Source organism: Haliaeetus albicilla, chromosome 2 (assembly GCF_947461875.1).
Source record: "Haliaeetus albicilla chromosome 2, bHalAlb1.1, whole genome shotgun sequence".
NCBI lineage: Eukaryota > Metazoa > Chordata > Aves > Accipitriformes > Accipitridae > Haliaeetus > Haliaeetus albicilla.
This window is the reverse complement of record NC_091484.1, coordinates 34,985,777-35,013,428: the sequence shown is the minus strand read 5'-3', so window position 1 is coordinate 35,013,428 and position 27,652 is coordinate 34,985,777. Positions and strand designations below refer to the sequence as shown.

The 27,652-nt window shown below is 38.7% G+C and overlaps 2 protein-coding genes across 4 annotated transcripts in view; one reads left to right on the top strand and one right to left on the bottom strand.

Moving 5' to 3' along the window:
• Positions 1-11,045, top strand: part of STT3B (STT3 oligosaccharyltransferase complex catalytic subunit B) — a 53,190-nt gene extending 42,145 nt beyond the window's left edge. Inside the window, exons 10-16 of the mRNA XM_069770768.1 lie at positions 425-636; positions 1,489-1,676; positions 2,178-2,349; positions 4,759-4,932; positions 5,977-6,090; positions 7,147-7,359; positions 9,381-11,045. Of these exons, the coding sequence (XP_069626869.1) occupies positions 425-636; positions 1,489-1,676; positions 2,178-2,349; positions 4,759-4,932; positions 5,977-6,090; positions 7,147-7,359; positions 9,381-9,461 (1,154 nt within the window). The 3' untranslated portion in view covers positions 9,462-11,045. The remainder of the gene's footprint in view (positions 1-424; positions 637-1,488; positions 1,677-2,177; positions 2,350-4,758; positions 4,933-5,976; positions 6,091-7,146; positions 7,360-9,380) is intronic.
• Positions 11,046-13,194: 2,149 nt separating this feature from the next.
• The window catches only part of OSBPL10 (oxysterol binding protein like 10), a 127,144-nt gene continuing 112,686 nt past the window's right edge, over positions 13,195-27,652 (bottom strand). For 2 of the 3 annotated variants that reach the window (XM_069770784.1, XM_069770776.1), the window contains exons 9-12: positions 20,457-20,643; positions 18,820-19,002; positions 17,151-17,304; positions 13,195-16,378 (exon numbers count right to left, since the gene is read on the bottom strand). In XM_069770784.1, coding sequence (XP_069626885.1) covers positions 16,334-16,378; positions 17,151-17,304; positions 18,820-19,002; positions 20,457-20,643 — 569 coding nt within the window. In that variant the 3' untranslated portion in view covers positions 13,195-16,333. The remainder of the gene's footprint in view (positions 16,379-17,150; positions 17,305-18,819; positions 19,003-20,456; positions 20,644-27,652) is intronic. The other variant, XM_069770792.1, reaches the window with a different exon arrangement.

The window sequence follows — 27,652 nt, the reverse complement described above, 5'->3', positions numbered from 1 at the left end:
ACATGAAATTCTAACACTTCCTTTTGCTTTTTCAGTTTCAGTAGCTTGTTTGGTCTAGGGCTGTTTGACCTTTTTAATCGAATGAAGCTACGTATTATTCCAGTAGTATTTTTGGTGTGTGATACTAGATTTCACTAATAATGTATCTTCTGACACATTATTAATGAATATAAAAATGGGGTTTTGTTATTGTTAACAGTTGTCAAGATAAACTTCAGGAAGGGTTTGAGGCTTAAAAGGGATAAATGTTAATTGAACTGTATCTCCGTAAATTAAAAAGCAATGAAATACAATGCATACTCAAGTCTTTATACACACAGATGCTCAACCCACTTCCAGAAGTAGTTTTATGGAGAGCATGTATGTGTGCAGTCAGAGTGAGTGTTATTTTCTAAATGTCATCAGTAGATTTGTTTCTTTGCAGTTGCTCTGTATGCAATCAGCGCCGTTTACTTTGCTGGCGTGATGGTTCGGCTGATGCTCACTTTGACTCCAGTGGTCTGTATGCTGTCTGCAATTGCTTTCTCCAATGTCTTTGAGCGTTATTTGGGTGATGATATGAAGAGGGAAAATCCACCAATAGAGGACAGCAGTGATGAGGATGACAAAAGGAACCCTGGCAACCTGTATGATAAGGTGAGTAGAGGGAGCAAAAGATACCGGTCAGAAAACAGCTTATTTTTACTTTTTTTTTTTTTTTTGGTCAGAATATTTTAAATGCCACCAGAGGTCTGAATCACTAGCACTTAAATTTAGAACCAGTATTGATGTTCCTCAATAAGGTGTAACTGATGTCCTGGAAAAAAAAAATCAGTGTCAGTGTAGAAGTGGTTCCTTCTAGCTTGATTGGTGATGAGCCTTTAACCTAAAGAAGTGTACAGTGTTGACCCAGCTTTCTGTAGGAGCGATAGCAGACAGTTGCTCACTCTTCTTAACTAGTTATATAGCAGTTCTGTGTCACTGAATGTTTCCCTCTTGTATTTCCTCTAAGACATGTTGAAATTTATGAATAATATATTTTATGAAAAAGTATTTCTATTCATAAACTTGCATACTCTCTTCATCATGAAGAAAATGCTGTTAGGTACTAATTTTTTTTCTCTCTTAGGTTTTGTAATACTGACCCTGACAATGCATGAGCCTTGGGTTTCCCCCTTTTTCTCACAGTAAATACCTGTGCCTTTCTTTTTTCTATCCTGCCTTATACAAGGGCATCATCATACTGTGCCAAACCAAGGAAGTCATGCATTCACCCTCATGTAATAGCCTCTTTCAGAAGAAAAAAACTTTCAAGGAATCATCCATTTTTTATAAGTTGCTGGATTGTCAAAACATTCTTGTGCATACTTAGTTAATTTATGCCGCACTTGGTCTAGCTTTATAGTATCCCGTAGCATTTATACAGTGCATGTGGTGAAGAAAAAGGCATGGGTTCCATTGTCAAGGGTGATAAAAGTTGCCATAACAGATATATTTGTGTTTGTTTAGGCAGGCAAAGTGAGAAAACATGTATCTGAACAGGAAAAAACAGAAGAAGGACTGGGTCCCAATATCAAAAACATTGTTACTATGCTGATGCTGATGTTGTTGATGATGTTTGCTGTTCACTGTACCTGGGTAACTAGCAATGCATACTCCAGCCCCAGCGTTGTTCTCGCTTCCTATAACCATGATGGGTAAGTAAGGTCTACAGGCCTTAAAATAATTAAAGGGCAAAAGCCTTTCTACTTCCTTTGCACTAGCAATTTGCTTTACTTTCTTTTAATTACTTCTTGTTATATTAAGGCAGAATTGTCACCTGAATAAAAAATCCTTAATATACTCTAATTTTCAAAAAGATACATTTTCTGAAATAGTTAATGTATAAAAATAATCCTATCTAAAGTCAATAAAGGTGATGGTTAAAAAAAAAAAGAAAGCTTTTGAGTCAATTGAGAAAACTTGTTTAGGAATAGATATTCGACTGGAAATGCATTTAGTCGCATCTTCAAAAGCAGTTCAGCTTCCGGCTGTTCAGCTGTCAGCGGGTTCAAACTTATGACTGCTGGTGACTGAATCCCTCAAAGGGAGCTGAAAGCATAAGAAAACTGTTATTTGTGAGCCCAGATTTATCATCATGCAGTTAATTTCTTGCTAGTATTTCTTCCAATGTGAATAAAATGAACTCTGTTTTCCAGCACTCGGAATATTCTAGATGACTTCAGAGAAGCCTACTACTGGCTGAGACAAAACACAGATGAGCACGCCAGAGTGATGTCATGGTGGGATTATGGTTATCAGATAGCAGGAATGGCTAACCGGACAACCTTGGTTGATAACAATACTTGGAACAACAGCCACATAGCCCTGGTAAGGGTGGCGGTTTCCTATGGAGCAGAAACACCAAAATGTTTATGTTGCAGTCAAGCATGAAATTGTAAATGTCTGTTGATAGTATGATACTAAGGAAAAATTCCATAGAGTGGGAAACACAGAGGTGGAAAGAACATATTCTTTGCATTTATTAGAACGCAAGTATCAAGAGCTTGGGGGCTGGAAGGGATCAGTTTTGCTTTTGGAGTTTCCGATTTGTTTACTTGGAGCTTCCAAAACTTCACTTGCACTTCAGTTTCTCTTCTTTGTGGGAGGATAGACAAAATCTAATGTAACCATTCCCCTTTGACAGCCTACTTGGTACCACTACTTTATTGGCACTATACAAATAGGGATCATTTCAGTTCAGCAGTGTCTTTGCTGACTGGATTTTTGAATGGCACGTGAAAACTGATCTTGTGAAACAACAAATTCTCAGGCATGGTGGAAGTTAGAGAAAGTTTATGAATAGCAATGGAAGTGTTGCAGATCTGATGCAATTCTGTCTTCTCAAATTTGCGGTTAGACAAAACATCTGTACATTTAATTCCTTTCACTTCTGAGGAGTAAGTTTAAGCTTTGTGCGTATGCTTAAAAGCAGGGTGTTAGCATTGCCTGTGGTTACAGGGGCACCACCCTGGGCAACTTAAAACTTTTTTCAGAAATGAATGCTCTGTATTGTACCTGGGTTGCTGTCTTTCCAGGTGCTGTATAATGACTACTCATCACTCAGTGATGACATCAGTCATCACTCAGCAGCTGTTTCTTCCCAGAAGATCTATGTCATGCTACATGGGGAGAATGGGGGAAGGGCTTGAGGAATGTATTAGGATAGTTTCTTGCCTTCTGTCAGTAGCTAGTACAGCAGTTGGACCAGATCTGCAGACAAGCAGTGTTCAAAATCAACAAATTAATCAAGCTGTACTTTGAGCCTACAAAGTCCTGAAAAACTATGTGGTGGGGAGGGAGGGATCTCACGTACGTGCTTTTGTCAGGGGCGGAGAACTCACATCAGCTGAAAGCAAGCTTGGGAAATTGTATTGTTGGTGTTAATATCAGTCAACAAGCCTTCCCATGTACTCTAAGGCACTTTTCTCTTCTTTTGGTTGTTGACCTGACAGTGTTAGTGTGTTTTCATGGACATTCAACTCTGATAGCTTTATGTGCTTCCCTCTTCTACAAGAGGTAGAAGTGCCGATACTGCATCTAAACCAACAGATCCCTGCAGGACAAGGTGCATCATGTGAATAGAGAGACTGTGGAAGTCATCTGTATTGCACAAGCACAGTAACCATACACATTACAGCAATTAGCAATTATGATTGTAATAAAGATTCTCTGTAGTATGACTGCTGGTGCTGTCAGGTTCCATTTCAGAATGAATACTCCATAAAGGGGGACCCAAGCAATAAATGTGTGTTGCGGCAAATACCTGAACTTGTGCTCTAAATGAGGCATGCCCCGGAGGCATGTCCAGAAGGCTTCCTCCTGCACAGAAATGGAAATCTGCCAGATAACTTCACATCAATTAGGATAACGGCCACGAAGCTGAGGTTCTCTGTCTCTTTGACAGATTGCAGCCTAAGCTTAGCATTTTCAAATTACATTTGTAACTGAATCCTATCAATTTGGATGCAATATTATTTATATTGTAGTTACTCCCTTTTACTACAGCGATGCATTATTATGCCTTAAGTACAAGAGCTTCAACAGCAAACAAAACTACTGAACTGAATGCCAGTTACTGACCTAAGTGAATTCTTTAAGTGTGGGAAGTGACCAGTATGGAAGAGGTTCTGGATACAGCTTTAAAGACTTTTTCAAGGCCAAAACTATATTACGCTTTTAACTCAAGGATGTCTCTATTCTCACATCTTTTCTGCATAAATTTACTGGGAATTCAATGCTGAGGGTGCCTGTATGCTACTGAATACAATGCAGCATGGCTGTGAAGGACATGTTCTTTGGTCTGTGAAGGACAGAGCTCAAGGAGAAAAAAACCAAGCAATTACTAACATTTCAAATAATTTATTCACTTTGGGCTGTATCTCAAGCTTTGAAAATAATTTGTAATTAGGTATTTTCTGCAACACTTAAGTTTTTGGCAATACAGCCATGACTTGAAAAATCCATAGGTGCCACAAAAGGAAAACCCTTATTCCTAAATTTTATACTCAAAACACTTGTTTCAACAGGCAACACTCCTCTTAGAGAGGAGAAAATATTTCAGTTTAGGTTGGGCTTTTGAGTTTCTAAATATTCACATGGGTTTTCTTTATCTAGAATCAAAATGCGGGCTTGGTTGGCAAATATGTATTCTTGGGTTTTCATCTGTCAGGTATTGATCTGCGGATCTGTTCGATAGGCAGCTATGCAGGTAATTAAGGTATTTTTGCTCTGATACAGGTGGGAAAGGCAATGTCATCAAATGAGTCGGCAGCATACGAGATCATGAGAAGCCTGGATGTGGATTATGTTTTGATTATTTTTGGTGGTGTGATTGGCTACTCTGGTGATGATATTAATAAGTTCTTGTGGATGGTGAGAATAGCAGAGGGGGAACATCCCAAAGATATTCGGGTAAGTGGAAACGTACACAGGAAAACTGCAACAGCTGAATGCTGTATTTCTGGAAGTTCATCTCTTTCCTGTTTTTTTTTTTTTTGTGGGTTTTTTTTTTTTTTTAAACCTTTATTCATATTATTGCTTTTCTGGTAATGCTTATTACAGTGGAGGGAAATCTCTACTACTTACTGCAATTTTATTTGAAAACCATGTTATGGGTTGTTTTCCTAGAACAGTAGGAGTGCAGAGGCCTGTAGCCCAGTTTCTTTCATTATTTATGGTTTTGAAAGGTCAGTAACCTCAAAAGCTTTTCACTTTTTTTGCATGATACTAAAAGTATAGGATATCTTTTGTAATTCTTGTGTGTCTCACTGTGTACCATCACACTTAAAAGCAGGAGTGTTCAGACTGTTTAAATAGTTGGCATTACGAATTTCTTCAAACTCTGTTATAGTAGGAGACAAGTTAAAGTGTTAATATTGACATGTAGAGTTTAAGTTACTGAAACATCTCAGAGATTACAGAAGTTTGTAGCAATATTTTCTTAAGCCTAACCAAACCTTCTAGATATTGAGCACAGGCTTACGGGAGTAGCCCATGTGTGTAGTTTCATCTTGTACTGGAGGTGAAAATGGCAGAAATTTTTTGTTTAAACACTGTGCACAGATGAAGTTTATGGTAACATTGCAGACCTTGTATATTAACAATACAGTGCTTTTCACCTTTCTGAAGAATAATTTTGATAGATGCCCAACTAACTTTCACATTTTGAGATCAGTTTTCCAGTAACTGCTGACTGTGAAGTGACAAAACTTGTACCAGCACAATAATATGGATTTAGGAAGATTGGTTGGGGTCTGAGTTGCAAGCAGGTAGTTTGTAACTATTTTACCTTTAATGAGCACCATAGTTTTCTATTTTAAGACTAGCTGAAATCAGCTTTTAAACTGTAAAAGTCAGCTTATATTCTTTGTGAAGTTTTTTTGTGGAGAAGAGAATGAGAAATTACCTTAAATAGGGGTTTAGTTTATACTGACTCTTTGCATCTTCTTTTTAAAGGAAAGTGATTACTTTACCCCTCAAGGAGAGTTCCGGGTAGACAAGGCAGGTTCTCCAACTTTGCTGAACTGCCTCATGTATAAAATGTCCTATTACAGATTCGGAGAGATGCAGGTTAGTGCTACAACTTCTACTGAATCTTAATTGAAATGTGAGAAAACAAATGTTATTTTGATGTATTTTCCATCTTTTAGACTGAGTGTTGCTTGTAGTAACAGAATTGGAGGTAAGAGTCAGCTTTACAAATTAAAACACATCTAGGCATTGTCTACTGTATGTAACTTAGAAAAAAGCATTTCTGCTGCTAACCCACACTTGTACTTGGCTTTCTACTGTCCTTCACATTGTCCCAGATGAGCATCTTAATTCCACTATGCAGTGTGCTTGCTAAAGCATTAACTGTTATCTTGTGGAGAGCTTTAGATGTGTTTTTTGTAATAGCAACACAGAAGTGGAACTGTTAATTTGACTATTTAGTATCTGTCAGAAACTACCTGATTTCTATCCAAGTCACATCAGTGTATTAAACAACACTACACTTATATAATAAGGGCGTAATTCTCAGAGAGCTGTCACTCCTCTTTGGGATCATCAAGCACATGTGTGTAGCTAAGTCTGCCTTGTTTGCTTTTTTCTTTCCTGTTTCCCCCACCCTGGCCAAAGGCCCTTCGTTCTGATGCGTTAGCACAAGAATGCTTTATTCGGCTAAAACTGAGGCCAGTGGATCTTACTTGTAACACGGGGGCGTCAAATTTAACTGATAAACATGGACTATTTGTGACTTATATGGAAAACCGTGAAAGTGCAAATTACTGCACTATAGAAGAGAGAGCACAAGGGAGCAGCTATGCTGAAAAGCTACCACAGGCTACTGCACCTCAGGCTTTCACTTGAGTAGTTTCATCTCTGAATGCAGACATGATATTTCTGTTGAGACATTAAGTGCCGTCTCCTACGACATCTGTAGGAGTAAGAATGAATTTGTCTCTTCTTCAACTGTAGAAAGGAACCGCGAGTGTTTTCTGTGTAGTAATAACCGATGCAAGAGAAGTGTTGTCCTTTGACTAGACCAGCTGAAAGCATTGCCTTGTGGTACAAAGTACCATACTTTGCAGTGATGGGTGGTTTGGGTTTTTGTCTTAAACTAATATGCAACTTTAATTTTTATAGCTGGATTTTCGGACACCCCCAGGATTCGATCGTACACGCAATGCTGAGATAGGCAACAAAGACATTAAATTTAAACATCTGGAGGAAGCCTTTACCTCAGAGCACTGGCTTGTTAGAATATACAAGGTGAAACAACTAGACAACAGAGAGACATTGGATCATAAACCTAGAGTAACCAACATTGTACCGAAACAGAAGTATTTGTCAAAGAAGGTGGGTTTCCAGTGAAGTAGCTAAAACGGATCAGGAGATGGCAGTTTATTTTTAACAGTGAATCACATAGCTGGTGAATTATGTATTTCCACTAGCTAGAATGTTATGGATACTGTTAATGTTAGTGTCCAATATCAGACCTGCCTGCTGGTAATAATTGTTAATTTACTGTCTGCTTAATTTAAAAGCATGTGAAGACACAAGGCTAGATTTTTTTTAGGCAGAATGCTAACTGGAAACAGAGTGTGTCACTGGCTGTTACAACTCTTAAGTCTTCATATAACTGGAAGTATAATCTCTAAAGTACATCAGTTCATGTTTCAGTAACTATGGCTCACTAAGTAAATAATGTGGAAGTTGCTTTCTGACTTTGTTTGAAAGTAGTGATGCCTAGAAGTTTAAAAATGGCAATTTTGTATGAAATAAATTAAATATGAAACTTTTGTTGACGGAACTTTAGTGTCTGGCTGCTTACTGTTTGAAGTCATCTTGACGGTTTTAGAAGTGTTAGTTGTGGTGTGCTACTTCAGCCTATTAAGAAAGGTGTGTTACCAGGGAAGTTGGGGAGACTCTTAGCAGCCCTCTCCTTCACAACATCTGTTTTCTATATATTCAAATATATGTTGCAAAAGGAATTCCAGAATCCTGTCAGAAACAAATGTGTAACAAACTAAATTAGTATAGGTAGTAAATTTACACTGTGTCATGGAAATACAAGTAAAGACTGTTAGAAGGTAAAGATGCTTCTTTTCGTGATTTGATGGAAATTCATAAAATAAGGTTATTTCGGAGTTGCCACTGAAGCTAGATGTATCTGGAAAGGAAATTATAAGCTTTACTGTGACTATCATTCACTTAGTGTAACTTTTGATCTTAAGTGACAAGCAAGGCTATATTTATAAATGATAGATGCATTGACCCCACTTAAGCTGTGGATGTGTCAGTTGTCTGTCTAAAGACAGGATAAAAGTCAATGCAAATTCTGATCCATCACCAACTCTTGCAGTACAAACAGGCTCTACTTCCCATCAACAAATCGGAGAACCAGCAAAGAGCATGGAGCGATGTCTAAAGTAGGATTTCTTAGAATGCATTCTGAGGGCTCCTTAGTAGCCACAGGTTTTCAGCAGTTGCTTCCTTACTGGAAATTCAGTCCATCTCCTATCACTCTTCCATGTTAGGAATGACATTGCTCAAGCTCAGAGATACAACATGTCAGAGTATTACATATTAGTTTGTATCTATCTCACTTTATAATGATAACATTGTTACTATTAAAAAGACAAAAGTTCTACTTAATTGATACAATAGAGCCTGCTGGTAAGCACAGCCAAGTGCAGCAAGTGTGGGAGCGGCCTACTGTCTAATTTGTTGTGGCAGGCATGTTGAATGTACAGTTCTACCTGCCACGAACTAACCCTATGTATACAATTTTGACTAACATTAATGTTTCCCCCATTACTACCTTAAAAAAAAAAAAAAAAAATCTAAAATATGCTGATAAAGACACATGAGCAGAAAGCACTAACTAGCCTACCGACCAATAGCAGAGGACTAAAGACTAAAATGTGATTATTTGTTTTTTCTCTTACCTTTGAAAAATGTTGCTTTGAGCAAATATTTCAATCATTTTTCTAACTTCTAAAAGAATCAAATAGTGCAAAAGATGCAAGAAGGTACCTCCAAATAAAACTAACACTCTACACCACTTCTGCTCTTTGGGCATATTAGAGCTTTATCATGTTGGTGAATTATTAATTCTGCCTCAGCACAAGCTTTGAAAACAATTCTACAGATCTGGTGGATGGAGCTTGCAAAAGTACATCTTGTGCAAAAGCAAATGTTGGGCATGAATTAACAACCCCAACTTTAAAAATAATAACTGGATAATACCTAGTTGAGGGTTTACCATTTAAGCTCTTTAATATCAATCTAAAGATCAGGCATTGAAATGCACATCATTAAACCGCGGTCAAGACTAAATCATTAACTAATACATTTTATTCTGTTTTTCTTTTTAGACCTCCAAAAGGAAGCGTGGCTACATTAAGAATAAACTAATTTTAAAGAAAGGCAAGAGACCCAACAGGAAGACAGTTTAAATACACTGTTTTTGATTGCTAATACGAAGCAGTTGTCCTTGAGATAACCAGTCTTTGCCTTTAGCTCAAGTCATGTTTCACAGCAACATGAGGGTACAGAACCATCATTGGTCCAGATTATTGTACAAAATTTTCAGGCAATGTCTGATTAAAAATATTGGCTTATTGAGAACAGCTGTTTTAGATTTGTAATGTGAAGCAAGACAGAGCTGCTATCCAAGTCTAGCAGCATTTTTTTTATTGGTACATATTATCCTTCAAATCTGTTGAGAATTTGGACTGACTGCACCAAAGAACCCTGTAATTTGGTCCTTGGCACATGCATACTTGTCAATCTTTTTTGGAAAACACTGTTCAGCTGAATAGCAGCAGTATGTAAACTGGAATGGTGAAATCTAAAAATTACTTGTTTTCAACAATTAAAGGAAGCAGAGCTCTCTGAAATTAAACTTTCAAAATAAGTTACTCCCATGATTATTTTTCAATGGTTTCTTTCAATGTCCTTTTACTCTTGCTGCAGGCTGGTTTTGACCTGGAGTGCAAGAAGCAAAGCTGTAGTTTTCACAAGAGATGACAGGGCAGATTAATTGGATGCTAGTTTAGATGGACGAGCTGCTTTTGTTTAACAGGGGATTGCAGTGTTGCTGCCTTATGCTGCCGTTTCATAAGGTAGACAAGGCAAATCTTGCACACCATAGATAAAAGGGCTAAATTTGTATCCTCCTGAAAAATCTGAAATGACAGTAATGAATGCTATAGTAACATACACCTGAGCACCAGGTAGTGGCTGGTGCTTCAGAACAGAAACTATTTTAGGTAAATGTTTACATTGGTAAAACAAGTATAGCCTGTTTAATGGCGGGGGGGGGGAAGGTTGACAGGTATACAAAACCCCTTTTCTGTGGCTATCAGAGGTAGAGGATTTGCAAACCTCTACCCCCTCACTGCCTTTCTTGTGAGGGTAGAAGTTTTTCTGGAAATCTGTTTCTCTGCATTTTTATTTAGAGTGCTTAAATCAATTGAAGAAAATCCTGCTATAGTGCTATTTGCTTTGTCTGTCTTTTATACTGGGTTTGGTTTTTGGTTTTTTTTAAAGTGGTGAAAACTGTCAGATTAAATGCACTAAAATATAAATGGAGACTGAACATGTTCACTTTCCAGCTATAGGAAAACTTTATACAGACTTGAAAATTTAATTAAAATGAAAGGGTTTTGCAGTTTGTTTTCCTGCCACAGGTTGTAACTTTTTATAGAAACAAAACTTGCATCAATAATTTGATGTAAAATGCAGAATAGTATGTACCTTTCATGAAGAAAATGTAAATTTACAGTGTTCTGTGAGAATGTTACTGCTGACTTCTTTCCCAAGGTGTAGAATATTTTTTTGATTTATGAACTCATTTTTGACTCCGGTGGTTTATACAGACCAATACTACAGCTGCAACATTTTCACAAAGGTAATTAAATCTGGATTTCTGGCCCCCTGTCGTTTGGAGATTTGATTTTATTTTGTTGCTTTAAAGCTCAATTCAGACCAGTTGTTGACGGTAGGGGAAAATAAAGTTAATTCAAGTTTTGTGTTAAGGGTGTTGTGTCAGTTTTGTTGTGATTAACTTGGTAACATGTTGCTTATAGTCCTAGTGATAAAATAAGTCATTCAAACTCTGTAATGCAAATCTGCTGACCTCATGAAGTTGCTGTAATGAAGCCACAGCAGCTACTTAACATCCTTCCAGCTTCAATTTATTAAGCCAAATGTAGGGCCTCTGCTGTGATGAAATTAGGGTGGCTGTAATAAAGAACAGCAACCATCTTTCCCAAACACACATGTTGCAGTGAATCCTTGCAGCATCTGCAGAAGCTCAAGCTGTTTCAGTTGCTTACCCACAAGGAGAAGGGGTGATTATGTGATGCATGATTTGTAGTATCTTGCTTCTTCCAAGCAAATCTGCATCCTGCCCCCTCACCACTGGTAAGAAGTGATCTAACATTTGGAAGAACATCTGAAAGGCAGCAGAACAGATGCTGCTGGTCAGTCTGTGGCTTGGCACTAACTCAGGTTGGTCTTAAAAAAGGAAATAAAAAGCTGCCTTCCCATCTTTAGGTAGCTTTACAGTTCTGTCAGTTGTTTTCTGCCTTAGCTGACAGTGTTCTCTTTAACAGAGCAGAATAAGTGAATCCTGTCACCGTTTATAGCATTTTTAAAGCTACATAAAAGAAAAATAACCTAACTACAGGAATCTTGGCCAGCCTGGGTGTAAAGTTGCCTACCACTTACCTGAGCTTTCTTAAGTCTAACGTGACTTCAAGGTTTCTGCCAATGTTCTGCATTTAAAATGAAATGAAAAGTTGGAGTCATTAAGGCAGCTATTTAGAAAAAAAAAAATTACAAAGAAGAACGGGCAGGCATTGTATCACCTTCCTTGGTTCCTCAGGACCCCGCACACCACGTAGAGATTACCTTGTACTCCACCTGCATCCTAGAATTACTCAGCTAAACTAACTTGTACCTCTTCTGAGAGCTGAACCACACTTGTACCAGCAAAGAATACTAGCATCAGCATCTTGCATCATTATCAAACATACCTTCCATACTAGTTTATTTCCTTAGCTACAGCCATCCTTTTGTTGTTCTACTAGGTCAAATTTTGAAGCATAACAACTGCCACAAAACAGTAGAATCTGAAGTTAAAAAAAAAAAAACAAAAAAAAAAGGTTAAGCCAGACTCTGGTCTTCTTCAGTTGCTAAGGAACTAAAACTGCAAGTGTCTAGAAGCCAGTATTGTGTAAGTTCCAGTATCACGTAATCATTACTGTTGAAAGCAGTGAGGGCAGACAGTACGACTGGTAATCCCAGAAGAAACATTTTGACTTGTGGAAATAATTCCATAACAGAGGGGGAGAAGTCATTAGTTAAATATCTATCTTGATAGGTTTAGTCTTGAAAAACCAGTTAAATGCTTTGACTCAGCTCTCTGTACATATCAATCCCGCTACAAGTAAAAAACCAAAAGTTGTATTTGGCTGACTAAAACTCAGTAATGTCTTTAAACCAAATGTATAAACTGCTCCACAACATGGCCTTGAAGCAATGCAACAGAAGGCAAGGAACACGACTGGGTAGCGTTTCCTGTCCTAGTCACGGCCAGTGTTGTTTTCTGTTTTGCATAAAAACAGTGTTCTGGCATGACAGTTTCCAACACTGTGGAGGAATGTTTAAAGTAAACCACAGCTGCATTATCTAACACTTGAAAAATGTTGACCAGGACCCATGATGCCTTTAAGCACATTTTTCCTCCACGTGCAAGTGTCCAATACTGCAATAAGTTAGCGTTGTATTTTAAGAGGTAGCTAATCAAGAATCTGTTAATGACAAAGATTAAATGAAATACGATTTTCAGAAACAAGAGAACACCTTAACCTATTTCCTTTTTATTTGTCAAAATAAGGCATATGCTCCCCAGCCTTTCCTACAGCTGTGATGCTGCCCAGCCCTGCCTTCCCTGCCTTCCCTGTGTAGTGCTGTCCAGTTTAAACAAAAACTTACCTATACTGTGTCTGGCAGTGTGAACAGGGCAGAAAAACCCCACAAGAAACCTGGATTCAGCTGACAAGTCACTTCTATCAGAACCATGCAAACAGCTCACAGGCACCCTGATGCACTGCTCCTGGACATCTGAGTAACTTATAGCAGTTAACTAATGCTTCCATGGAAACAGAAAGGGCATCCCACTACTAAATGAAACAAATCTTTTATTCATGAGCATTGTCATTGTAAATTCACAAATTATGAAAGGAAGGCAAATCAGAAGAGACTGCCAGAGCATCTTTTAAATGATAAAGGTATAAATTTTCTTTCTGAACATCTCTAATTTAAGAAAGAAAAAGGTTGCATAGGCTTTCTACAGGTGTGCACAAAAAAAATTGAACTACATGGAGGTTTTTACATTACAATTCAGAGTGTACATTGGCTACTTGAAAAGGAAAATATTTACTTGCAAATCCAAGACAGCTACTGGAACAACCTACAGAATAAGGTTTATGAATATTTACTTTTCAGCCCTGTAAAATATACTGAACACATAACTATCAGAAAAATAAAATGACACTTGTGAATCTTGTTCTGGAATCTCTCGCTGATGGCATCTTTTCAGAAAGGATTATTTTTATGTTCGCCTCTCCCATGTTACTTTGGAAGAGAAACAGTGGTAAAGATATCAGGGGATTATTCACAGCATCAGAACAAAACAAAACATTTGTCAGAGCACAAGTGGAATGTTCTCGGCATGCAGAAACAACCAACCATGCAGACAGAAAAAATCTTCAATAAATTACAAGCATAAAATTATTCAAACTTCTCCTTAAAAGAATGGCTACAGCATCTTTGTAGCCTCGACAGTCATACCATCAAAGCTGAAAGAGGTCTACTCTTTCAGGAGGGCGGGCCTGTATGCCTGACAGAGAGAGGTTTTCAATGGCTATTTTTAGCGAGTATGTATGTGGCTTGTTCTTTGGTGCGTGAAAGTCAAGAGTTCTGGGAGGATATTCCATGTGTTTAATTCTGTATTTTCGATTTTTCTTTGTGATGATATTATAAACTGTATGAATACTTCTCGTTACTTATCAGACTAACCTCTAGAATGAGAGTGGATCCATTATAAAGTTAATTCTTGCAGGTGATAAAGACATTTTCCTGATGATACTTGGTAGTAGTTTGGTGATTACTATGACAGCATCATTTTGGTTTTGTTACAGAAAAATGTGAACTATTCCTAAAAATAAGACTTTTTTTTCCTTTAAAAAAAAAAGTGTCAGTTACAAAACCAAGCTCATACACTCCACTTTTTTTTTTTTTAAAATAGGATTTAAATCATGTATACATGAATCTTTCTAATGTGCAAAAAAAGGACACACAAGCAGACAAAATAGCATTTAGGAGGAAAAAAGGAGCCACACCTTCATTAAATAGGGATCTGAAGTTCAAACGTAAAGATCTATTAAATATTATGTCCAAATTAACAACTACTGGCATGTTTCCTTGTGTACACACCTCCATTTAGCCTTCTGAGTTGCTCCAGATATTTTAACATCTGCCAAAAAAATAATTATAAAATGCAGGACGCACAAGAACAGATATAAGCGCAGCGCTTTGACCTAAATATATTTGTGTAGTATCTATAAAGCCTAAGTTATTGTATTAAGAAAGCAGACAAAAGGCACAAAATTAATCAGTACTACAGAAAGGTAGGCATCCATGCTACTGTATGTTAGAAATATAGTGGTTTCTTTACAGGGCACTGTAGAAAGAAGCACTGAGCAGCAGTCAGCACATTTTACGTTTGCCTTTTGTTGCCACTTCTCTCAAAAAACATCTTCACTTTCAACAAATATGAACTAAAAGGCAACAAAGCCTTAACACGCTTTTAGAATCCACCTTCTTAATGTCACAGTGGTTACATGACAAAGCAAGATCAAGCTACAGGATTGTTTACTTACTTTTTTTTACTTTACAAAACAAATTATATCCCATTTTGTTTGTTTCATTAATGAAGTTATTGTCTCAGTGTAATAATTTACTAAATTGTTACTTTTACATCAGAAAATCATTCATCTGAGAAGGCTAGTTATATCGTCTCTATTCATCCAAGTATTTCACATCCAGAAGCAATCAACTGGGTCAAAAGCAAAAGAAATCAAAATACAGGTCTGCTTGGAGCCTTAATATGGAATTAAGGGCTCTGACCAGACAAGCTCCGTCTCCTTTCCCAGAGCAGTGTTCAGAACCCGCCTCCCGGCGGGTGGGGAAGGCTGATACCCATCGCAGCGGCACACCAGGACAGGACTCCTACACAGCCTGACCCGCCTCAATGCACAGCCTGGCATTTATTTCAGCAGGAACGCATCAGCAGTGGTTTAACTTGGAAGGCAAGGCCGTGACACAGCCCAACGGCCAGGCCGGGCCTCGCTTACGTCGGGGTGGAAAGCTGAGGCAAGAGTGAGCTGGACCGCCACAGCTACACCTGCCAGAAGGGATTTAGCGGAACACGTAACCCAAAAGCATTGGCATGACAGTAGCCAGAGAACGTGACACAGCAAGATCAAAATTGCCAGAGCAGCTGGCTCACTGGTGACCAGAGATCTATTAAACAGCTGCAAGTATGAACAAACAAAAAGTGAGGACACAACGGGTTAGTGCGAACAATCTTCTTGAGAAGGTATTGCTACTTCTTATGAGTGGGAATTGTCTGCCATCTTATAAGTGACAGGAAACATGCTCTTAAATTAGCATCCTGAAGAGCGAGCACGCTGTCAGTATATCATTCTTATGTCAAAGTGAGTTACTCAATGACTGTTTAGACAGAATGACTGCCATTAAGTGACACATCACATTTGAAGTGCAAAACATTTTTGGCAAAAGTGAAAAATAGAAAAACCTTAACCGGTACTAATAAAAAAGTATTTTCTTAAATACTAGCAAAGGGCCTGATCCTGCAAGCACACAACTCGGGGAACCCCAGCTGAGTCCAGCCAGAGTTCTATGCCCTAACACTTAGAGGAAAAGGTCTTTAAATCACTGTTAGTGTTTATACTTGTTTACATGTAGTGTAAATAATACACACACAAACACATACACACTGCGTGTATATATGTGTGTATATATGGACGTGTGCGTGTGTGTTTGTGTATCCATACACACAAAATGGCTCCTGAATAAACTTGAGCTTGTGGTTATTTTGAGATGCATCATTCACAGTATATAGCTTCTCATTTGTATCTTCTGATAACAGGACCTATTAATGACATCTTGAAGTTATATACTGTATCATTTTAATGCCTTTAAGGTAAAGTTATGAGGCAACTGCTCTGTCCCGTCAGTGAGTCTTCCAGAGAGGATTCAAGTATAGCCAACCATCACCCTGCAAGAAAATTAGGGGAGAGTTTACAAACAAGACTTCCACATACTGGATCTGTGTATGTCCACATAAAAGCTGAAGTAACACTAATCAACACAAGAAACCATCCCTGTCATCTGAAATGCTGTGCTTGATGAATTTACAGGTAATCTGGGCGGGAGGGAAAAAATTACAAGGCGGAAGAGAAGCAATGGGAACATGCAACAGATGAACTGCTGGTTTAAATAGCTGCACATACTGGCTAACATAACAACACAGTCACATAATAATTCCCTCAGTCAGTCTTATTTCCCTTCCCCCTTTAAGAAAGGGCAAAGACAAACTTAGTAAAATCTGTTTCATTTCAAGCAGATGAAACCCAAGACTCTGTTTAAGATGTCCATGCTTACTTACATTGGACAAATATCCCTAGATCACGTTCACTTTAGTATGCTGGGATTAAGATTAGTAGGGGATGTAAGTACATAGCATTTGCAAATTAAGGTGTGGATTTTAAGATAAAACACATAGCTTTAAGTGCCTAACATGAGGTACCAAAAATTCAGGTTAAAATAAATCTAACTGAAGGAAAGTGAACAAGTTTACAATATGGAGATAGAAAAATCCATTGCTCTTCTTTAAGAGCCAAACTCTGGCAAAAATAGAATTTAAAACACTCAGTGGTATGTAACAACACTAGCCCATGGTAAAAACCACAGACAAATTCATTTGTACTAGCATCCTCCTGTATGCAGAAACATGCTATAGGGTCTTTAAAATATGACAATGAAAGTACCTCTTTGGCAAAATATTTTGGTTTCCACGGCATTGTAAGAGCCACACGTTGCCTCTCTTCTGCTCGCTGTCTCTCTTCAAGGCGGTGCTTGTGTTCTGTTGCTGCATCAATATTACCTTCTTTCAGAGAATTGGTGACATGTTGCCAAAGGTGCCTGCGTGATGGAGGAGGAGCACAAGTGACAGTGAGAACACTTCTGCCGTGGCCGAGTGCCTGGCTAGACAACAGTATGGTGAGAGGCAGACTGATGCCATGTTCTCCATGCCATTTCTGCAAGTCACGCAGCTTGTGAACCAGGATATTCATTGCATTTGTGGACCAGATTTTCAGATTTGCTCAACTCCCAGTATTTTGCCATGCAAGTTAACTTTCTCAATAGCTTTTGTTCCTGTTCCTGACTCTTCAAAACCTAAGCTTTCTTCTCAAAGCAGATGGATTTATTTTTATCATTTCCTGTTCACATTCTTTACTGATGATCCACACCCAAATGATACACATTCATTTGCAGTTAAATTTTTGAATTATAAATGAATGTTAGCCAAGAGCCAATTGTACATTAAATTGGGACACTGACTCTTCCCACCAGGTTACTAACAGAGGAATTAATGCACTGATTCTAGGAGCCCTTCTAGGTCTGTGCTCTATATTCCCAGTTAACAATAATTATCAGTATATAACCAAACTTGTTTTTCACACTACTGACTGCATTCAGATACGAAGCCTTCTGACACTTTATTAGCCTAGCAGAAACTTTGCTCAGAAAAATACTCAGAAGAAACCAACTGCAGCCTGCACATACTTCCAGGGGTGTTTAAATGAGTTTCTGTTTACAATCTGATAAACTGCATATCCTGCAGAAACACTGGAGAGTTGTAATTTGCTTACTAATACCTAAGAAATATAATAAATACACTGCAGAGCTACTGGTTTCCTTATTTACCCCTACCTTTCTGTTCCAAAACTATAGGGGGAAAATGAGTTTGTGATAAGCAAGCATGTCTAGAAAGTAGGAAAATGGTATCTGACCCTGCACAATGATTCAAGACACACCTTTGTACTATTTACAGATAATAAAATGAAGCCTGTTTTTAAATCCTCCAAGAAAATGTTCCTAAATTCAATAAAAATATTGATTTTTCTGAAGATAAGCGTCAACAGTTATTGACAGTGAATAACAGAACAAGTTTTTTTTCTAATGTACCTAGTCAGAATTAGGCACATGACATGGGTGCTGAGAGCCTTAAAATCACGTGTGTCTGTGTGTGTATTTATATCTCATATTGCATCACATTTTACATATATATATTCTAAAATATATAAAACGTGAAATTCCAGTGTAAATTATAAGATGCAACATTACTTGCGACAAATTAATTTGACTACCATTTTAAAATCACTAAGAAAAGCAGGTGAAAACACTGCATTACCATTTTCCAAATGCTCATTAGAACGCATACAAGCATTTTCCCCCTCTAGAAAATTGATGTATACGTCACTATAATTTATGTTTCAAAGAACCAATACACAGCTCCAACTATTTGTGCCTACATTAACGTGCTGTAGGAAGTGAGGTGTTTTTGAACCACACCATTCATAACTGCAGTCTGCTTCCCTGTTCTGTTCCCATCCGAGGTTCAGAGGCAGAATACTGTAACGCCTCTGCCCTTACCTTGATTCCAGTGGGCCTTGCTTTGCTATCGGCCTAATCTTTTTCCTGATAACAGGCAGTTTGTTAGTGTCAATCACTTTGGTTTCTCCATTGCTGTAAGTAAATTCCAGAGTACCGTTCCATTCTCCCTGTGCCTTGCATACAATGGTGTTAGTGGGATTGTGTTTCACTTCAGCTGTAACCCTAATTCAAGAGGGAAGAAAAAAAGACCACAGAAATAGCTGGTACCATTTATTATGACCATATGAAAGCATTACCACAGCTAAGGCTACAAGCAGCTTTCTACATCTACAAAGTAATTTTTCAAGCAATGTATTGACACTGTCTCCAAAAAGACAGACTCAGCCCGAGAAAACTCTGCTAATACAGCAATAGCTTTTGGACAACATTCTCCCAAAGTACAGCAGTAACCCAACTTAAAAAACTCTGATACTCAGCTCTAACCCAGAACTGTTTACCTCATCAGCCTGAAAAACAACTCCTGACATTCATGTGACATTTTCAGTACATGGTATTTTCACACCTGAACATAATACTGTCAGATACCTATGTCAAAGACTTCAGGTACCTTTATTTTCTTCCTTAGCTCTGCTACTTCCTTTATCAGCTGCTGAGAGGCAATGACTAAAGCTACCTCAGTGGTCCAAGAACTGGTCTGAGAGTCAGCAAAATAGATAGATAGGACTGGAAAACCAAAATGCAGGGAGAAGTTTCATGCGTGTGTGTGTGTGTCTCTATGAACATGCACACATGTGCTTCACCAAGCCATGTCAACTAATCTGTAAACTCATATAGGTTTTTAAATTATTAAACTAATACAGCACAGCCTTCCCCAATTTTCCCTAATGACACCAGTTAATAATCTACATCTTTCAGAAAAAAAAAACTGTCAAAAGAGCCCATGTTGGTATTTGCCTGAACACAATATTGAGACAGTTGACACACATATGGAAGAATAATTAGACCAACTGAAATAAAAAAGAGGTAACCATGCAAAAGCACAGTCTTCTCATGGACACTGCTACAGTTGGCAGCAGAACAAGAAAAGGGTCTGTGTACGTTAATGACTGGGCCATCAACTTGAGCACGGAAGTAAAACAGGAAGCTATCTTGCACAGTGCCTCTTCACACCCTTAATAAAGGGGAACCAAAGGCACATAAATAGTATTTTCATCATCTGGAAATTTCAGTGCAGAAGTGGGAGTCCCCAGTAGGGAGCTACCACTATGGGCAGTGACACTTTTGCTTCTCTCCTCCTTACAGGAGCTCCACCTGGAACGCCAGTTCATCTACAAGACTCACACAGAAGCAGCAGCTGGTGTAGCAGAAATATTGCCTTTTCTGTGTACATTTTTCTGATCCTGCACTTAGAGCAATTTTTACAAGCAACAAAGGCTGGAAGAATATATTCACTTCAGTTTAATGAGAGAAATATATCCAATTCAGTTAAACAATATAAAGTGTATAATTACAATAAACTGTGCTCTAAAGCCGTAAGTCATCTCAGACACTAATAGGAAAATAAATTCAGATATCTGTCTATAAAATAATCCAGCAGAAGAACCGAACAGATGCCCAAGAGTCTTTCCATTGAAATCCAGTAGCAGGTAAACAAGAATAAGACAGTAATTCCCTACCTGTGGACCTTTCCTCCGTAGAATGGCTTGGTATGGAATGTGACCGTAGCAGAATAGCCTGTTCTGGCACAACTGATGTTGACTTTCCCTCCAAGCTCCACCCATGGGATGGTAAGTATCGAGCGAGCATAGGCACTGGGCAGGGTGAAAACATACTCTTCTTCATGTTCCATCAAGTAAAGAACACCTACATAGGAAGAAGGTTGAAAGTGAAATGATAAAAGTTCACCGATAAGACCTGGCAGTCACTAACCAATTACTGTCATCAGAATGTACTTCCACAGAGAGCACAACGTGCAACTCGCCTTGACGGAGGGTGCTGTCTGCTAAGAAAAATAGTCTGCCCCCGGAACAAATTTCTTCAAAGAAACATTTTCAAAAGCATACAATTTGAATGTGTACCCTGGGGTCCTTCATGGTACCAAACGGCTTATTAGAAAATCTGACTGGATTACTTATTTTGTGTTACTGACAAGCAATAAACTGTTAAACTGGAAAAAAAAAGATTGCTTGCAAAAAGCCAGTGAATATTCAGATGCTCACTCAGTGTCATATCACAATCTCTCTGTAGAAAAAATATGGGCATGGCGAAAGGACCCCTCAGTTTTCCATTCAATGAGACATGACCAGGTCCTCTCTGCTAATTTCTTACCGAAGCGTTTGTTGGTGGGAGTGAAAGGCTCTCCCTAGGTCTGCCTGGGTGCAACTAGGAAACATGCTTAAGGAAGCCATCCAGAAATTTCCTCTAAGTTTGCTCCTTCATTTCCAAATGCCTGGTTTCCCACACAGCCTTTGCAAAAGTCTTGCATAATCAACAAGGGGCCACGAGGGCCACTGCTCTGCTACCACCAAGACCAATGTCTCTACCATGCACAGAAAATTACTGGCAATTCCATTTCATTCAGTAAACGTTCCTCCACTATGCTGGTTTTGGCTGGGATACAGTTAACTTTCTTCACAGTAGCTAGTATGGGGCTGTGTTTTGGATTTGTGCTGAAAACAGTGTTGATAACACAGGGATGTTTTCGTTGCTGCTGAGCAGGGCTCACACAGAGCCAAGGCCTTTTCTGCTCCTCACCCCACCCCACCAGCGAGGAGGCGGGGGGGGCACAAGAAGCTGGGAGGGGACACAGCTGGGACAGCTGATCCCAACTGACCACAGGGATATTCCAGACCATATGGCGTCATGCTCAGCAATAAAAAGCTGGGGGGAGGTTCGGAGTGATGGCATTTGTCTTCCCAAGTCATGGTTAGGTGTGATGGAGCCCTGCTTTCCTGGAGATGGCCGAACACCTGCCTGCCGGTGGGAAGCGGTGAATGGATTCCTTGTTCTGCTTTGCTTGTGTACGCAGCTTTTGCTTTACTTATTAAACTGTCTTTACCTCAACCCATGAGTTTCCTCACTTTTACTCTTCCAATTCTCTCCCCCAGCCAAACTGGAGGGGAGTGAGAGAGCAGCTGTGTGGGTCTTAGTTGCCAGCTGGGGTTAAACCATGACATCTAACCTAAGCATTATGGGGCTGTAACTAAAAACAACAACATGCAGCAGCAGTAATTTTTCAAGATTATTTGTAACTACAAAGGAAGTTGCATGTCTGATCAGATCTTAGGTTCCCCTTGGGTTAAGGATACAGCTCTACCCCCACCATAGCTGTAGTTTGGTCTTCAGGATGACAAAGAACAGACATAAGACCAGGTAAAGAGTACCTTAAACCTTGCACACAGAATTAGATCATGCCAAATACCTGTAATATATATTTGATTAGAGTTTTAGTCTTTTGTGTCCCATTAATAACTGCCTAAAGGCAAAAATTACAGCTTTGAAATAATTTTTCACAACAGGGATTGAAAATAACCCATCACAGGAAGCACTTAGAACCCAGAAATATTTGAAAAAAAATCAGGAAAATGATCTTGACATATCTATTTAGAAACAAGATGAGCTTGAGTCAATTTGCCTTCACCCTGGGGCAGATAGGGGAAGAACACATTGGTAATGGTATTGATTAGTTCATCTATCTGTTTAAGGGAATAATGACACTAATTTTGCAAAGTGATCGGGCATGCAATGATGAAAAAGCACTAAATAGGAACAAGGCATTACTACTGCCAATATAAAAATATGCCCTTACTGCTGTACAAAAACACAAACCTAAAAAAAGATACAAAATTTAAAAGCACAGAGCTCTAACAAGAATCATCATCTTAAATACTGGCTCCAATTAATAGAACTAAACACAGGCACAGGAAGTTCTGCACCTTGTCACTTCTGCCTTCTGAAACTGTTCCACAGGAAAACATCTTTTGCAAAACAGAATAGTTTTATGCAGTTGTTCCCAGGACTTCTGCAACCTCAGCCTGCTGGCAACAACACAGCCAGCACTTCTACTCCAGCAAGTTTGACACAAATGAGCTGGAGAGTGCAAAAAACACAAACACAGAAAAGCAACGTCTTAAAAGGACCTTTCATCATTTTGCCTCGGCAAGTCACAAGTTCCTCGTGTAATCTGCTGAACCCACACCAGCAGGGAACAGCCAGGACACAGTTGGAACACACTCAACGTTTTGCCTCAAGCTTCCTCGGCTCCATACCTGCAGGTAAAACCAAGCTGAACACACTGCAGGAAGGCTGCACTACCCACTCACCCAGGACACGCAACCAGGAAGAACTCGTACTCAGAAAGACAACTCTGCTTATCAAACGCATTAAATGGATGCTGTAATAATGTGAAATTAATACAGAACAATCAAGAAGCCTTTTAACTAGATGATGATACTCAAAAAGGATCAACGAAAGCTAATGGGTACTGATTAAACACAGAAAGGAAATCTCACAGCCTGCAGTTGGGCATTTTCCACACAGAGGACTACAACAGGTTTTAGACTCAAGTCTGTCAGCTTTCCCTTCTCCTCCTCTTCCCATTTATTCTCCACCTTCTTCATTACAGTCACGGACAACAGACATGTAGCAGCAACCAGCTGCTCTAAATGGCCTGTGGTGCTACCCATGAGGTCACGTTTCCTCAGTCTTAATGGTCTAAGCATAGACACAATCCTCACACAGTCAAAAAGCACAGTCCGCCTGAAAGCATCAGCTTCCAACATGACAGTTTTGAGGGTTCTGTTGTCAGGTTGGCGGGGGGGGGAGGGGGTTAAGACACAAAAGGTCTAATAGCAGTACAGTGGGCAGGTGTGATGCTCACTACTGTGAGAGAACATCACTGTATTTATGAACCAAACCTTCATGTGAGCTTCTCCAGAGCCTCCTACTTCCCCAGGCCCAGCCATCCTCCTCTGACCGTCACTGCATGTCCCCACATGAGAAGAAACTGCCATGATAAACACAATTTCCTTCTGGGTTAGTATAGGTTTGCTTTTGTGTCTCTGATGGGATCAATAGCTTTTTTCCTCCATACTCGAGTGGGAGGGATGCAGACCTCTAATGAATGCTGCCAAGCACACTGAAAAGTGAACAGCAAATAACAGCAGTGACCTTCAATGTAAATATTTAACCACCACAGCAGGTTAGAGGTTTAAAACTGAACCCAGGTCTCTTGGTAGTATTTTTAGCACCTGGTAGCATATTCTTTGAATTCCTTAAACATCTGAATAAATACATTTTTAATGAAGTGCTCTCTCACTTGAAATATGACTCCAGCTCATTAATTATAATCCAAAAAAGAATAAAGGGAAGACTTGAAATATCCACAACTTGATATTATTTTTAGTACTAATGTGACTGTTAGTTTTGCATTCCATCATTTGCAGAGTCCACATGCAAAACCTCGTTTAACTGAAGCACCATGAAGACTGTAGCTACAGCACTATGTCTGAACTGAGACCCATGCTCTCAGGGAAGTAGAAGCCAAAATGACATTGAGTCCACATTTGTAACTGCTACCACAATTTGAATTCATGCTCTACCCTGCCGAGTTTAAATCTTGAAAATTAGAGGGAGAAAACCTAAAATCTAACAATTATTTTTTTGAAAGTGTTGTGTACTTTTAACATCTGCTTATAAGTATCACTACATTGTGACCGATCTTTAAAAATATCTGCTGGAAAATACACAGGCTATTTTTCTTCCCTTGCTTCCCTACTATAAGGGATTACTAATTTTTAGTTTAAAAATGGCTATAAGTAAATATAGATTCTTCCATTTTCAGTAATGCTTCCTCCTCTCACATCAAAGAAGTATTTCAGAACTGCAAATTCCTTTAAAAAAAATCTTAAGTATTTATAGGCAGCTATTATGCATGGAAGAACGCACCAGACAAGTACTCTGGGAGGAACAGTGGATTTAGTAATCTAGTTTATTAGAAAAAATTCCACAGAGAAGGGTGAATTTTTTGTAAACAAGTGCAGAATTTTGAAATTCCCCCTTGAAATGTCCTCAAGACCATTTACTCCTGCTTTTGACTAAGGCAACGTATTCACAGTCATGCTCCTTTCCACGATTCCTCAGCCTGCATTAAAGGAAGTGATGTTCACAGCATGTAATTCTCCCCATTTGACTATTACATGTCCATCACTGATGCTGCAGCTTTGTGAATTGATTTTCCAGTAACACATATTGACAAAATACCCAGAGGCAGCTCTGGATCAATAAGCTGCAGAAGAGGCATGTGAAATTTAATGCTTCCCACCGACTGTATGGAGATCAATCTGAACAACAAATGGTACGTGGGACACAAACCGCCTAGGGGAGTTTCCTAAATTAACAGGCTCTTCACTCTGTCTGTGCCGTGTTACAAATAATGCAGACAGGAGTAAGTTACATATGGGATGAACCCCACACGAGTGTAGTGCATCACCAATGGTGCAGATTCACACGGGAAAACGTGAGATGCCAGAACCAGCCTCTTATTGTCTCATAAACATTCCAGTGAGCTGCACTGCACTGCTCATTTTCCAAAGACTGGAGCCATTTGCCAAATTAAGTAATGAGTGCCATGCCATACGGAAACTGTTCTGAAACCACTGGGCTAAAAAATATTAATATAAAAATTAGTACTAGGGAAATATTTAGGTAGCTCTAGTTGCATGGAGCAGTCAATCTTTGGGACTGGTAAATTAAAAAGTCGCTAATGCCTCAGGAATAGAAATTACAGACCTGTACATCTATAAACACATACACATATTTGAACAGAAAAAACCAAGGGAAAAAACATTCATTGCTTTCATTTAGCTTTATCCCGTAAAAAGCACTGAACCTTTTCCCTACCTATCAAATCTTTTCAAGGTTGATTTCAATTTAAAACATAATTTTTGGAAGCCTATACCTCACTAGTTTTTGAAACATTTAAAATAGCAGGAGTGAAAACACAAGACATAACTAGCCACTTGATAATACAGAGCAACCCACTTAAACATACTTTATGCTCTCTGCAAAAATTAACCCGTGAATCAAAGGTGACACTTTTTGTGGGATTTTGCTGCTTTGGAACAAAACTCAAGAGCAGAAAAGGAACACACACAGCCCACAGTGAGCTGTGCTCACCACAGCCTTTTCCACTAAAGTATCCTTATCCTACAAACCTTATCTGAAGATTCTTTGGACCACATAAAAAACATTAAGTATTTACATTGACTCTCCCATCCCTTGCTAATTTAAAACTTAATGGGATCCTATTCATTACACTCTCTTCTCCCTCACTCTCTCATCAGTACATAATTAACATTAACCAGAATTAGGGACTGCACATGCAACATGAATTCTTTTACGGAAAATATCCTCTTTTCTATTCAGGGTAGCTTTTTCACGAGGCAACTCAATGCTGACAACTCTGAAGAATGGGGTTTTTGTTATATAGCGAAGAAGAAGTTAAGACATTTCATTAGCAAGCCGGATTTAGACCCCTCATAACCACAGATGAAGGGCTAGCATATAAAACAGCTTCTCACACAGATTTCCAGCTGTGCTTTCCTACTGGCTCTGCATCGCAGCAACTGATACTTTGAATCAACAAACAAAAATCATAGATAGGAAAAAAAAAATCTTAGCTACTTTGAGGTGCAACATATACTAAAAATTGTACAATTAAGATACTGAGCTGTACCTCCTGTATGACAGGACCATGCTGTCCTCAAATCCCCTCATTCTTTAAATTCTTATAGAAGCCTTTGTACTTCCATGACATTCTATTTCAGCATATCCACTGCTGCTTCTAACAACAAAGCATAAAAAGCAACATGCTCTATACATCTAAGGCCGTTGTGACAAGTTAAAAAAATATGCTTCAAAAGCACCACAGAAACATTACCAGCGTATTCCTTACATGATGTAGGTCCAAAAATTCAGTAGTACTTTATTTGCATATATAGCCAACTGCAGCAGAAAAAGCTTCATTGAACTGTTTGAAGGAGACACACAAAACTATTCAGCAGAGAGCAAAGTTTCAAAACACATCACAGTTGTTTGTATTCAACACTAAGGTCACAACAAAGTTACAAGTCAAACAAAACTGTTCTGATAAATATCTGAACTAGAACAAGATGGTCACTCTCTACCACTGAATTATCCAAAACACTAATTGCAGCTCTCTAATGCTCTGTTTGGAAGGAACTTTTTTTTCCTACATAAATCAAATAGTACTGAATGAATGCACAGTATAATGAAACAACTATACTTACACCAGAATGAGTTAAATCAACTCTCAGAACAGACACAGGTATATTAGAGATATCAAGGACGCTGCCTTTCAAGTAACATCATGCAGAATGTAAAATCCTTACTGATCAAACAAAAACTCAAAGGCACCCACATGTATGTAAGTAAACTCCAGCAACAGCCAAAAAAAAGGGCTGAATGCTTATAGTGGAAAAAAAAGAGGAGGAAGGGACAATACAAAAAAAACCAACAATAACACATGATTAGTTTGGTTATCCAATGCACAGTAGCAAAAAAAACAAACAAACAAAAGCCAGGGATTTCTACGATTCATGAGATGACACTCTGTCTCTTATCAAAAGCAGGATCAGTCATACTTCAATCATTCCTGAGAAATTTGCTTAATCTGGTTTTAACAGTTTAAAATAAGATTCTACAACCTTACCAGCCAACCTTGTTGTCAGAAAGCTTCTCCTAGTAGCTAACTTTAGTTTCTACCTATCTTAACTACCTTCAAATACTTTCTGACTAACAGTGTCTTTCCACAATCTACTCTTTGCTAGACTAACTCATGCCATTTGAAATG